General features: G+C 43.5%; 1 protein-coding gene across 8 annotated transcripts in view; it reads right to left on the reverse strand.

Moving 5' to 3' along the window:
* Positions 1–196: 196 nt before the first annotated feature.
* Positions 197–13,491, reverse strand: part of PRUNE1 (prune exopolyphosphatase 1) — a 27,203-nt gene continuing 13,908 nt past the window's right edge. For 4 of the 8 annotated variants that reach the window (XM_025982989.2, XM_072766593.1, XM_072766592.1 and 1 more), the window contains 7 exons: positions 12,685–12,777; positions 11,763–11,965; positions 10,229–10,413; positions 9,153–9,311; positions 7,913–8,007; positions 5,618–5,776; positions 197–2,104 (listed from right to left, as the gene is read on the reverse strand). In XM_025982989.2, the coding sequence (XP_025838774.1) occupies positions 1,676–2,104; positions 5,618–5,776; positions 7,913–8,007; positions 9,153–9,311; positions 10,229–10,413; positions 11,763–11,965; positions 12,685–12,777 (1,323 nt within the window). In that variant the 3' untranslated portion in view covers positions 197–1,675. The remainder of the gene's footprint in view (positions 2,105–5,617; positions 5,777–7,912; positions 8,008–9,152; positions 9,312–10,228; positions 10,414–11,762; positions 11,966–12,684; positions 12,778–13,491) is intronic. The other 4 variants (XM_072766595.1, XM_072766594.1, XM_072766596.1 and 1 more) reach the window with 2 other exon arrangements.

Below are 13,491 nucleotides of genomic sequence, written 5' to 3' on the forward strand. Positions count from 1 at the left end.
GGTTCTGGAAGAGGAAACAAATCAAAGGCCAAGGATGAGGAGAGATGGAAGATTGTTGCTCTTCATTCTCAAAAAGAGTTAATGAAGGGAGACATTCTATACAGCAGGAAGAAGGGAGATGAATCTTGAGGAAGCTGAAACCATTATCAGAGGGAAAGTCCTGATTATAGTTGTAAAAAGAGACAATAAGACCCCAAACAGGGAAAAAAATGTATTTAATACTTTAACAAAATGCAAAATAAAGTACCCAAGTTACAAAACAAATTCCTTTGGTTCAGTAATCACACCACTATTTTTACCTTCCAGTGGTTATAGACATCATCCCCTCAAAGTGAAGTCACACCATCCCCCTCATACTGAAGACGTCATGCCAAAACTGTCTTACATACCCTACTGTTCAGTGGAACCTCTAGCAACTTACATGGAGTTGGGTAGGAAAAGGGGGAATAGGTCAGTCTGAAGGGAAAAGGGAGTCTACACATGCAGAACAAGTAGTGGGGGAACTCTCTGCCGGATCATACCCCTGTACATGCTACGTGAGGCTGAGTCCCTTGGTACAATCACATATAAATACAGACAATTCAGTCACCCTGAGCATTCCCAGGGAGAACAGAAACAAAGAGAGAAGCAAGGAGAGAAGTGATGGTGACAGGAGGCAGATCACAGAATACTAGAGAACATCTAGTCCAGATCCTTAGTTTTACAGATGGGGTGAATGAGGCCTAGAGAAATGAAGTGTCTTACCAAGAGACACATAGTTCATGGCAGTTGGTATCAGAACTTCATGTTTCCTTTCAACGTGAGCAAGAAGAGAACAAGATGGACAAGAAAATGACAGGCCGCAAAGGCAGGGCACAGAGCCAGGGCTCTCACTGCAGTTCTGCTGTCTGCTGAGAAGAGTGCCTATGTGATCTTAAGGCTTTCCTGGGTGTCCCCTGAACTCTCAAGAACCAAGGAGTCTTCTGGGTCTTTCTGGGACCCCTGTGGCTCTGGGACAGAGGAATCCAAAGAAACTGAGAGCCAGGTCAGCTGACCAGGACAGAAGATAATGGCTTCTGACTGCTCCGCAAGGATCTTAAAAGAGTCATAAGCCCAGAATACAAATGCAACCATCTCAGCTTTGGATACTATCACCTAACTGGGGTCAGAAAGAGGAATCATGGAGCTAGATTCTGCAGAAGTCTGAAAACTGAAATAGGAGTTTGCAAAGCACACTTTTATTTTCTATCTAGCTAAAAGTAGGTATTCAATAAATACCTGAATCAATATGAGCATAAATGAACACATGGACACAATGAATATTTGGTTCCATGCGAAATGCTGGTTCTGTTACAGACCCTTATTGAGGGCACTTCTGGGGTACACCTTTTTGTGCTGCTCTGCTGGAACTCTGTGGTATCACATTGTACCTCTGGTAAATGAAACAAAGGAGAGTCAGTGCAGATTTGAAGAATTAAATTAAATAATACAATTTGTCTGATTGGTAGAGATCTGGGGGAAAGGCAGGAAGCCATCCCTGAAGCAGCTGTTTTCTTTCACTTCTTTCTTCTCCCCAGTACGTGAACACAGTACACCAGATCCTAGAGCAATGAAGATGGGACTGCCAGTACATCTCAAAACATGCATTTCAAGTGGTTCGAGCAACCTCTCTCACCATCCCGTCCCCTCCCAGCAGTCACTTCTTGGACAGGGAGGCAGCAGTCGACTGTGATAGAGAGATCTGACTGCACTTCTCAAAGATGACTTCAGCTGAGAGTTTAGGCAGCCCCTGATCCAGAGGGCACTCATCCACCAAGCTGTTCATGGGCGTGGGGGGCAGTGGAGGCTCCTCCTCATCTTGACTCAGTCCAGGTACCAGGGAGTTACCTGCCCTGTCCAATTCCTTGTCTGCCTGCTCCCTACTCACACCCTCTGTCTCAGGCTGCCCTGAAGGGATCTTCATGGAGTCAAAATATGCTGACAGGGCCTCCTGGAGCAGAGGCAGAAGTTTCTTCCGAGAGACCTGGGTGTTGCCCTGAAGATAGGCTTGGAGGTGAGGGTGGGTGCTTGGGGCAGGGGTCAGCTTCAGGGACGGAGAGTGAGAGCGTTCCAGAACTCCACAGATCTAAAGAGGAGACAAGATGGGGAGATGGTACATAAGGTGGGGAAGCAAACAGCTGTGGTTTCTAAGTTAGAGGCTTCTTTTACAAAGAAACATATATACATACATATACATTTATTTATTTATAAAGATTTTATTTACTTATTCATGAGAGAAAGAGAGCGGCAGAGACATAGGCAGAGGGAGAAGCAGGCTCCCTGTGGGGAGCCTGATGTGGGACTTGATCTCAAGATCGTAGGATCATGACCTGAGCCAAAAGCAGACGCTCAGCCACTAAGCTATCCAGGCGTCCCGAGAAACATTTTTTTAAATTAAATCATCCAGAATTCAATCTTATTGCTTCCAAAAAAGGCACATTAGTTAATACATATAGCAGCTGGAAACAGAAGAAACATTTGAGATCATATTTTCATTTTATTGAAGCAAACCCAAGCCTGAAGAGATTATCTTGAACAAAATCAAGTAGATGATGGGAGAGTATGAACCACAACTCAAGACCTCCTCAGCTCCTGACCTAATGTTGTTTTCAAGTGCTTAAAAACTTGAACTCTGTCCTTAGCTAGAATGGGACAAGCATCTAGACTGAGGTCAGGGACAAGACCGAAGCAGAAAGAATGAATAGATCAAAGTGGGGGTGGAAGGTATGCCAGGCGCGGTGCCGAGTCTGCCCATTCACAAGTATTATCTCATTTAATCATCACAACTGCCTTATAAGATTGGTATTAGTATTACCCTCATTTACAGGTAGGGAAACAGAGGCTTAGGTGGATGGATCAATAGCTTGCCTAAGGTCATAGTTTGAATGAAGCAAAACTGACACTTGAACCCAGGTCTGCCACAAAGCCAGTATTTTTTTTTTTAAAGATGTATCTACTTATTCATGAGAGACAGAAAGAGAGAGAGAGAGAGAGAGAGAGAGAGAGAGAGGCAGAGACACAGGCAGAGGGAGAAGCAGGCTTCCCACAGGAAGCCCAATGTGGGACTTGATCCCAGAGCCCAGGATCATGCTCTGAGCTGAAGGCAGATACTCAACTGCTGAGCCACCCAGGCATCCCCAAAGCCAGTATTCTAAAGACTCTTCTATACATAATTTCTAACATAGGAGGGAGGAAGAGGAGATGGCAGGGCACACTGTGAAAAGAGGATTCCCATTTCCCAGGACAGAGGCAGCCTGTGGGGGGCAGGGGAGACTTTGGCCACCTGTACAGCTTCAGAGAACAGCCCAGAGCTGGTGTGGGAGGGAGAAGGTGGGGAGAAGCACTTCTATGGCCAGAGCACCCTTTGCTTTATGACATGATTAGTAAGAGCCAGCAAATGCTGGCAAATGCTCTGTGCCCAGCAATGTGCTTTACACACGATATTGTTTATTTTTTAAAAATATTTTATATATTTGACAGAAAGAGAGAGAATACAAGCAAGGGGAATGGCAGGCAGAGGGAGAGGGAGAAGCAGGCTTCCCATTGAGCAGAGCCGATGTAGGGCTCAATCCCAGGACCCTGGGATCATGACCTGAGCCAAAGGCAGACGCTTAACCAACTAAGCCACCCAGGACACCCCCAATATTATGTTTAATGATCATATCAGTGGGTGGTGTTATGCCATGTACAGACTCAGAAGTCAACTGACTTGCTTGAGCTCAAAGAGCAGATAAGTGGCAAATCTGGAACAGAAACCATGTCCATCTGCTTTTTAAAACTGTAGTTCTTTCCACAGTGCCACACTAGCACCTTCTACTGAATAAAATTACATCTGCTTCCTGAAGAGAAGAAAGGATGACATATCTTCTATGGATGCAAAAGATAATCTGGCTATATGCAGACTTTAGCAGTCCTCTCACAGTCCAAGAAACCCCAAACATTTCTGGACTGTGTTAAGCCCACTTTTAAATTCTTCCCTGGGGATCTCTGGGTGGCGCAGCGGTTTGGCGCCTGCCTTTGGCCCAGGGCGCGATCCTGGAGACCCGGGATTGAATCCCATGTCGGGCTCCCGGTGCATGGAGCCTGCTTCTCCCTCTGCCTATGTCTCTGCCTCTCTCTCTCTCACTCTGTGTGACTATCATAAATAAATAAAAATTAAAAAAAAAAAAAAAACTTCTAAAAAAAAATAAATAAATAAAAATAAATTCTTCCCTGGGCTAATCAGTAACCAACAGAGGAAAAGAAAGGGGAAGAAGTGGTAAAAGTGGCCTAATGGTTCAGGAAAGAAAACAAACTTGCTCTTAGATCCCTTCTCTACAGAATTAGTGGTAGATACAGTAATTCATCCCTGCATGATTAATTAAGTAGTAGAAAAGGCTTCTCTTGTGTTTCCCATTTTTAAGGCAATAGGGTGAAATGAAAGAAACTGATTTTCAGGGATGAGGAATTAATGATTAAACCAAGAAACATGTTTTAACTCTAGATTTATCACACTGCCTTTTTTTTTTTTTTTTAAGATTTTATTTATTTATCCATGAGAGACACAGAGAAAGAGACAGAGACATAGGCAGAGGGAGAAGCAGACTCCCTGCAGGGAGCCTGACTTGATCCCAGCACCACAGGATCATGACCTGAGCCAGAGGCAGACACTCAACCACTGAGCCACCCAGGTGCCCCTATAACACAGCCTTTTAATTTGATTTCAAGTTCCTTCTAAACAGGAACTGTGTTTCTAATTCTCTTTGAAATCTCTCTTTCTCAACAGCAGTACAATTTTTTTTTTTAAAGATTTTATTCATCCATTCATGAAAGACACAGAGAGAGGGGATCCCTGAGTGGCTCAGCGGTTTAGCGCCTGCCTTTGGCCCAGGGTGTGATCCTGGAGACCCGGAATCAAGTCCCACATCAGGCTCCCTGCATGGAGCCTGCTTCTCCTTCTGCCTGTGTCTCTGCCTCTCTCTATGTCTATTATGAATAAATTTAAAAAAAAAATCTTAAAAAAAAAAAGAAAAAAAAAAAACAAACACACACACAGAGGCAGAGACACAGGCAGAGGGAGAAACGGGCTCCATGCAGGGAGCCTGACGTGGGACTCGATCCCGGATCTCCAGAATCATGCCACAGGCCGAAGGCAGGCACTAAACCGCTGAGCCACCCGGGCTGCCCAACAGCAGTACAATTAAGGATACTTACATAAAGAGAAAATGTGGAAAAGCAAGGAGGGAAGATTCTGGAAATGGTTCAAGGGACTTCAGTGTACATACAAGAACCAAGCACAGGTCTTTTTTTTTTTTTTAAGATTTATTTAATTATTTATTTGAGAGAGAGAGAGAGAAAGAGTGCGTACATGTGTGTGCTGGTGTGCGGCGGGGAGGGGCCGGGGGAGAGAATCCCAAGCAGACCCCCAGGTGAGTGCTAAGACCAATGAGGGGCTCGATTCCACAGGTTATGAGATCATGACCTGAGCGTAAATCAAGAGTCATCCACTCAACGGACAGAGCAATCTGGGTGGCCTCCAAGGACAGAACTTTACAGCACAGAATGGCGCTTATAAGCAAAGCTCTGTAGGGGCCTCGGGCTGGAGAAGGGACAGACTCACCGTCATTCGGAGCGCTGCATGGGGACAGAAAATAGCCAGCTGCCGCACTGGCTCATTTTGAGTGTTGAAAAAGATAGTCATGGTGACCAGGACGTCACAGTTGTGAGCCTGGCAGAAAGCATGGAGATCTGCAGTGAGGCCAGACCTCTGCAGAAAAGCCTGAAAAAGAAATGGCAGTGATAAGGGCTACAGCTGGACCCTCCTTGTCACCAGCAACAAAACATGCTTACAAAGGGTTTCTTTCCATGTTAACTTGGGGCTTGTACTCCCCAAAAAAAGTACCTCACACTTACTCTGTGTTGTCTATGATGCTGGGAGGCTGGAGGTAGAAGGGAGAAATTGGTCTTGGGTTCAGACAGAATTGGTTTGAAAATCAGCTCTTTGACCTATTAGCTATGATTAAGGAGTTATATTAAGCTCCTCAGACTTGAGTTTCCTCATTTGTAAAATAAGGACTAAACCTTCACCAAAAGTGATTGTTTTAAAAATGAAAGCATGATCATGTATGTAATATGCCTGGCATGTACAAGTCTTTCCTGCTCTTGCCATCAGGCAAGCAAGGTCTTTGCCCTGGAGGTATTTTTATTCTAAAACAGAGCAATGGGGCACACACAAATAACAACAGACACGGGCTCTTTATTTATTTTTGTCAATCTCTACTCTTCTCCAAAGTCTCATGCAGTATTTCTCCATTGAATAATACCCCCGCAATTTCAGATCAGGGCTTTTCTTTACCCTTGGCATTTATGTGTCGATTTGTACTGTGTCCATTTATGCTACTTGGCAAATCTTGTGTGTTCTTTGTTTTTCTTTTAAGGTTGTATTTATTTATTCATGAGAAACAGAAAGAGAGGCAGAGACAGAGGCAGAGGGAGAAGTAGACGCCACTGAGCAGGGAGCCAAGTGCAGGACTTGCTCCCGGTACCCCGGGATCACAACCTGAGCCAAAGGCAGACGCTCAACCATTAAGCCACTCAGCATCCCAAACCTATTCTTGGGCTTGTTTTCCACACTAGGCAGCAGGGGAAGAGACTGAGATCTTTTGTTTTATTGAAATTATTTAGTATTTTTACATAGTATTTAGTAAGAAGCTGTACAGACTATGAGAGACTGTGTGCAAACCAGGTTGTTGAATGATTTAAATGAGCATGACATGGAACCAGGTAGTAAAATACCATCATCAAAGCTATATTCAGTCACCCATTCAACAGAATTTACTGAGGACCCACTATGTGCCAGGCACTATCAAAGGTGCTGGAGATATAGCAGAAACAAAAGAAACAGGGTGTTCCACCTCTGGTGGAGCTGATAAACTAGCAGAGGAATATAGATAATAAACAAGGAGGGATGCCTGGGTGGCTCAGTGGTTGAGTGTCTGCCTTCAGCTCAGGGTGTAATCCCGGGGTTCTGGGATCGAGTCCCATATCAGGCTCCCAGTATGGAGCTTGCTTCTCCCTCTGCCTATGTCTCTGCTTCTCTTTCTCTGTCTCTCATGAATAAATAAATAAAATCTTAAAAAAAGACAATAAAAAAGGAATCCATGGAACTGATTACTTCAATCCAGTTGGTGCTCTGAACAAAATTCAAAAATTGTTAGGGATTTTTGAGCACAGAGGATATTACGTTAGTTACAACGGTCAGGAAAGACCTCTTAAAAGAGGAAACATCTGAATTAAGACCAGAGTGATAAGAAGAGCCAGCTCTGCAAAGGGAAAAGCCAGTGCAAAGGCCCTGAGGTGGGAATGAGCTTAATGGTTCCAATGAACAGAAAGAAAATTAGTGTGGCTGCAGCACTGTGAGTGCAGAAGCAGGGCTAGGAGATGAGGTCAGAGAGACAGATGAGGGTCAGATCAAGGAGGGCCCTATAATCCACAGTATGGCCTGTAGATTCTATTAGGTCTACAATGGAAAGGTAGCAGAGGGAGGGGTTTGCTGTGATTGACTTACATCTTTTTTGCTTTTTCGTTTTGTATTTTTTCAGACTTACATCTTTTTTTTTTTTTTTTAATTAATTTTTATTGGTGTTCAATTAGACTTACATCTTTATAAAGAGATCTCTCTAGCTCCTGTGGGAAGAATGGTTTGTAGAGGTACAAAAGCAGAGGCAGGGAAAAACAGTATGCAGGCTCTCGTGGTTGTGCAGTGAGAGATCATGGACTGTGGGAATGATAGCAGACATGACAAAAGGTACACAGATACAAGATAGATTATGGAGGGGAGCCAAGAGTGAGGGGCAAGGTTACACACATAACCGAAACCTTTCTCTTCCCACCTACACCTATGCTTTGTTCTTACCTCCAAATCCATATATATTGCACTAATGGCCACCTTGGTGCCATGTGTGGAGATGGTCTTCTGGTCCTTTCTCAGCATCTGCTCAGTGGTCAGTCCTAGACAATGGATGTGAGACCAGGGATCAAACAAGAGAGCCCAGGATCCCCAGACCAAGAAGGTGAGGACACCAATACAGGTCAAGAATGAGGAAAAACACGCCCTCTCTTTGAGAGGGGAGATAACCGAGAGTGTAATTACATAATAAAAAATTCTTTTAAATACTGGAGTTACAACAGTTGCCTCTAGAGCAAGGGACCTTGGAGAGAAGATTGAAGAAGAGACGCTTTTGCCACTTCCCTTTGTGCAGAGTTTTAACTTTCTACAAGGACATATGGTACTTTTCTTTCCTTTTTTTTTAATGTCAACAGGTGGTATCTAGGTAAAAATTTATGGAAGTTTTTTTTTGTTCTCCTCTTTTATCATTTCTATATTCACCCTCAATGTTTCTCCTGCTTCCCTAAATAATCAACTAGATCCCACTCAGATAATTAGCATTCCCTCAGCAGATTTTACTTATATATCTATACTTTCTGATTAGCAGAAACTTGACACTCTTAATATATTTCTCCTCTTCCTACCCAATAGCCACGATAGAACAATCTAGTAAATGATTGATTATTTCATGATCAGACTCACACACTACCTTTGTTCTCTCTGCTATAAAGCTTAAATCATTATTTATGCTCTGAAATTCTTTTTTTCCTTAAGATTTTATCTATTTATTTGACAGAGCACGTGCATGCACACAAGTAGGGGGAACAGCAGGCAGAGGGAGAGGGAGAAGCAGACTCCCTACTGAAAAGGGAACCTGACACAGGGCTCAATCCCAGGACCTTGGGATCATGACCTGAGCCAAAGGCAGGCGCTTAACTGACTGAGCCATCCAGGGGCCCCTGAAATTGTTTCAATGGTGTTCAAGGATACAACAAAAAATTGGGGTGCCTGGGTGGCTCAGCTGGTTAAGCAATTGACTCTTGATTCTGGCTCAGGTCTTAATCTCAGGGTTGTGAGCTCAGGTATGTGTTGGCCTCCATGCTGAGCATGGAGTCTGCTTAGGAGTGTCTCTCTTTCTCTCTCCCTCTGTGTCCCACCCACCCTGTATGTGGGCTCTCTCTCTCTCTCTCAAAAAAAAAAAAAAAAAAAAAAAAAAAAGATACAATGAACAAGTGAAAGGGAGAGAAGTCAGTTTACCATTTCATACCTGATATATCAAACTTTGCCTTTTGTAGAGAGTCAAAGACGTCATTTCTCTTAGGCAGATCTGGGAAGAGGGCCTCCAGTTTCTCCACATATTTGTTGTCTTTGGGGGTTGCCTTTCCAACTTTCAGGTCCATGTTGACACAGTCCAGGATGATTGTTCCTATGGAGACGAGAGACAGAACTCAAATCCTATAGCCCTCCATTTGCAACCACTAGGACACACATAACCCTCAAACCAGATGGACATAATACAGAGAAGACTATGTGGCAAACTCACTGAAAACAAAACAAGAAACTGGGACTATGCCTTGAGTAAGACCTCCCAAATCCAAATTAAAATGTAGGCAGGAAGGGGATCCCTGGGTGGTGCAGCGGTTTGGCGCCTGCCTTTGGCCCAGGGCGCGATCCTGGAGACCTGGGATCGAATCCCACATCAGGCTCCCGGTGCATGGAGCCTGCTTCTCCCTCCGCCTGTGTCTCTGCCTCTCTCTCTCTCTCTGTGACTATCATTTAAAAAAAAAAAAAAAAATTAAAATGTAGGCAGGAAAATGGGAAAAGGCAGAAAGGGGTGCCTGAGCACCCCAATCCTCAGAGATCTTGAAACCAATCAGAGAGAGATGACCTCCCTTCCTTAGGCCAAATTCCATTAAAGAAACTTAGAAATTGAAAAAAAAAAAAAAAAAAAGAAAGAAACTTAGAAATTGGAAGATACTCTAGTCCAACTCTCTCTTTCTCTCTCTCTCTCTCTTTTTAACAAATGGAGAAAATGAAAGTGAGAAAGATTAAGAAATTTGTTCAAGATCATATAAGTATCTTCTGGACAGGAATGGTATTAGAATCTTCTGCTTCTGTGGCTAGTTCTCTTTCTATTATATAAAGCTACAGTAGGCAGCTTCTAGGTCTGTCGTCCTGTGCGTCCTTTTTGCTTTTTCCACAGCCTTTTAATGCTTAATTGTCCCCTGAAAGGACTCAGCCTTTGAAATGGACTGGATAGCTTTGAGTGGGTATGATCAAGCCGGAAGAGTCTAGACTGTTCCACTCTCCCTATCTGAAAGCCACCCTGAAAGCCAGCCTCACCATGCAGAAGAGCTGCAATTTGCCTGTCCAAGATCTCTGGTGCCCCCTCCAGGATTCTCTCAGTCACCAGGGTAGCACAGGACCCCACCAGCTCAACCGAAACATGGCAGGGAGGGCAGTGTTTCTGCTCAATGGGCCGATGGTCTAGCACCTCTGCTACTGCCTCCTCTAGGGCTGTGTCACTTCTGTGTGGGGGAAAAAAGAAAGAATGATAGGCAGGGGCACTCCAGCTGGGTCTAACCAAAGCTCTACCTCACCCGTTAAGGAAAATGCACATTTTAGGCAAACACTCAAAACTTTGGTCACTTCTACTTCTGCCTCACTGTTCTCAATTCTTTTCTTTAATGTTGTAACTGAAGTCATCAAATAGTATATAAGTGAATTTGGTGAAGTATCAGCTACAAGTATCTTTCCCACGTCTTTGATGTCCTTTGGAATTGCTTTTCTGATTTGACACCTTTGGCATTCAACATCTACATCTCTCCTGTCATCTGAATCCACTTAATGCCCAAATTCCATGCAGTTCACCAGATCCTATGGCTTCTATCTTAATCCCTACCCAACCCCATCTTTCTAATCCTCTGCTACTGCCTTATTCTAGGCCCTCAGTATCTCTCACCTGGATTATTCCAACAGTTTCCTAACCAAAGATATACTCTCAGTTTCCCTAAGCTATCCTTCACAAAGTGGCTGAATGATCATCTGAAAATGTAAATTTGATTGTTAGGATCCAGAATAAACAGAACTCACAATAGTTCCCCACTACCTTAACAATTTAGTCTAGTCTCCTTGGCAGGGCCTATAGCATCTCCAGGATCTGACCCCCACCTACCTCCCTAGTCTCACTACTTCCTATGTCCTACTTCTCTGTCACATTTTATGCTCCAGCCATGCAAAACAAATTCCAGGTCTCCCAACTCACCATGTTATTTCATGCTTGCCTGACTTTGCTTATATTAATTCCTCTCTCTGCCCAGATACTCTTCCTAACTAACTACCTTGCCTCCCCACTCCAGGAGCCAACACTCAAGAGTGAGATCAAGGGTCAACTCTCTCAGGAGACCTTTCCTCACACCCTCCATTCCCCTCAAGTATATTTAACTACTCCAACCTTTATGCACCTCTTGTCCTCTAGAGTGTTGGTTATCACACACCTAACACTCAACACAATGACACTAATGAGATACTGCCTTATGTAGGAAATAATTTTGCCTTTTAAAAATTAAAAATAGAGTTACAACAATTATTCAAAGGCTTCTATTCCAATAAGTCTGCCATGAAATAATGATACCAAAAGCAGATTTAAATGATTTCTGAGTTTTCCTTTAGTTTAACCTTTCCATGTTTCTCTTTCTTTTTGTTAGTTGCATAATTGGAGAACTGACAGTATTTTCTGTATCTCTTATGACCCAGCAATTACAATTAGCTTGTGAGATCCCCAAGAACAGAAATTCTTTCTTCCTCTCTTTATTTCTTACTCATCAGAGCTCAAAACGGCACATGATAAGTATCAGCTCAACTTCCTTTTACTTACTTGGGTAAGACATGATGGTCAACAAGGATAAGGGTGAGTTGGCCAGCCTGGTGCAAGGCGTGGAGGTCAATCTCATCCCGGAAAATCAAGAGGGACTCTGGAATGTGAATCTTCTGAAGGAAGAAGACATTGTCACCTCGTAGAGGTAGCTCAGAACGATTTATATTTAAAACTGGCACAAAGACTTCCTCAGCCTCTGTCGTCTGGATAAGGAAGGTGAAAAGAACACAGGGCAATCTTTTGGAATAAATAGGAAAAGTAACGAGATTTTTGGGACCAAAGGAGATATGATCTTGGGTAAGTCACTGCCTTTTTCAATGCCACAACTACCCAATTGGTAAAAATAAAAGGACATCTCTTGCCCTCTCACCTTAGAATAACACCAAGGACAACAAGATAACTCATGGAAAAGACCTAGCTCTTTTCCATGAGCAGAGAAGGGATTATCCATCTTCAAGAGCTGACCTGGGCATGAGATCGCTGGTACCCAAGAAGAACTCAATAATAAACTGTTTGAATTGCTTTATGACTTCAATTCTTCAAAATAGGGATGCCTGGGTTGCTCAGCGGTAGAATGTCTGCCTTTGGCCAGGGCGTGATCCTGGACCCAGGATGGAGTCACACATCGGGCTCCCTACATGGAGCCTGCTTCTCCCTCTGCCTATGTTTCTGCTTCTCTCTGTGTGTCTCTCATGAATAAATAAATAACATATATTTTTAAAAATTCTTCAAAATACATCTACTCATTTCATCCCCCCAGCAACATTGCAAAATAGTATCATTTCCGATTCTATAGATGGTGACCTGAAACTCAGCAAAGTTAAGGAATTTAACTGACCAAAGACTAAATAGTGTCAAGTAGCAGAGCTGGGTCTTGGACCCAGATCTTTTCATTCTAGGGACTCTGCTGCTAAGTACTCACCTTTGCTAGGTAAAAAGCCAAGGCAAGCGCTGACACCATGGAGTCCAAGTCACAGGCTTCATTTCCCAGCACAACATGCAGCGGCCGGGACTCCTGGTGAAGGAGAATGGGACACTAGCAGAGGCATCTTTATCTATTTCCGCTTACCTTATACTTGAACAGGGCTTCACACACATTCTCACTGATCTTCACAGGGGAGGCAGGTCACATAATTTTATGGGTACTCATTTCACAGGTGAGGATATTAGCTGAAAGGCCCCCGTGTTCAGCTAAGTTTAAGCATTCCACACATATCCAGTAAGTAGAAAGTACCTGTTCTACTACACAGGTCTCCTTGATTGTTAACTTAAAATAGAACAGCAGCAGGGGTGCCTAGGTGGCCCAGGGTACCTGTCTTCGGCTCAAGTCATGATCTCAGGGTCCTGGGATCAGCCCTGTGTTGGGTTCCCCACTCAACAGGAAGCCTGCTTCTCTCCCTACCTCTCACCTCTCCTCCCCTACACTCATTCTCTCTCTCTCAAATAAATAAATAAAATCTTTATTTATAAAAAAAAAAAAAAGAAATGCAGTAAATAATTCTCTCACTTCTTATGCTTTTTTGGGCACACAAGAAATCAAAGATAGAGCAGCTGGGTAGCTGACATATTCAAACCAGATCAACCTGTTTGTTGGGGTTATTTGCTCCCCTGTTTTCAAAATAGGGAAAAGCATCCTTATACTTCTAAATCATGAGAGGTGAAGAGCTCTTGAAAATAAAGGTAAAGGGGCACCTGGTGGCTCAGCAGTTGAGCATCTGCTTTGCTTCAG

Source organism: Vulpes vulpes, chromosome 8 (genome assembly GCF_048418805.1).
Source record: "Vulpes vulpes isolate BD-2025 chromosome 8, VulVul3, whole genome shotgun sequence".
Lineage (NCBI taxonomy): Eukaryota > Metazoa > Chordata > Mammalia > Carnivora > Canidae > Vulpes > Vulpes vulpes.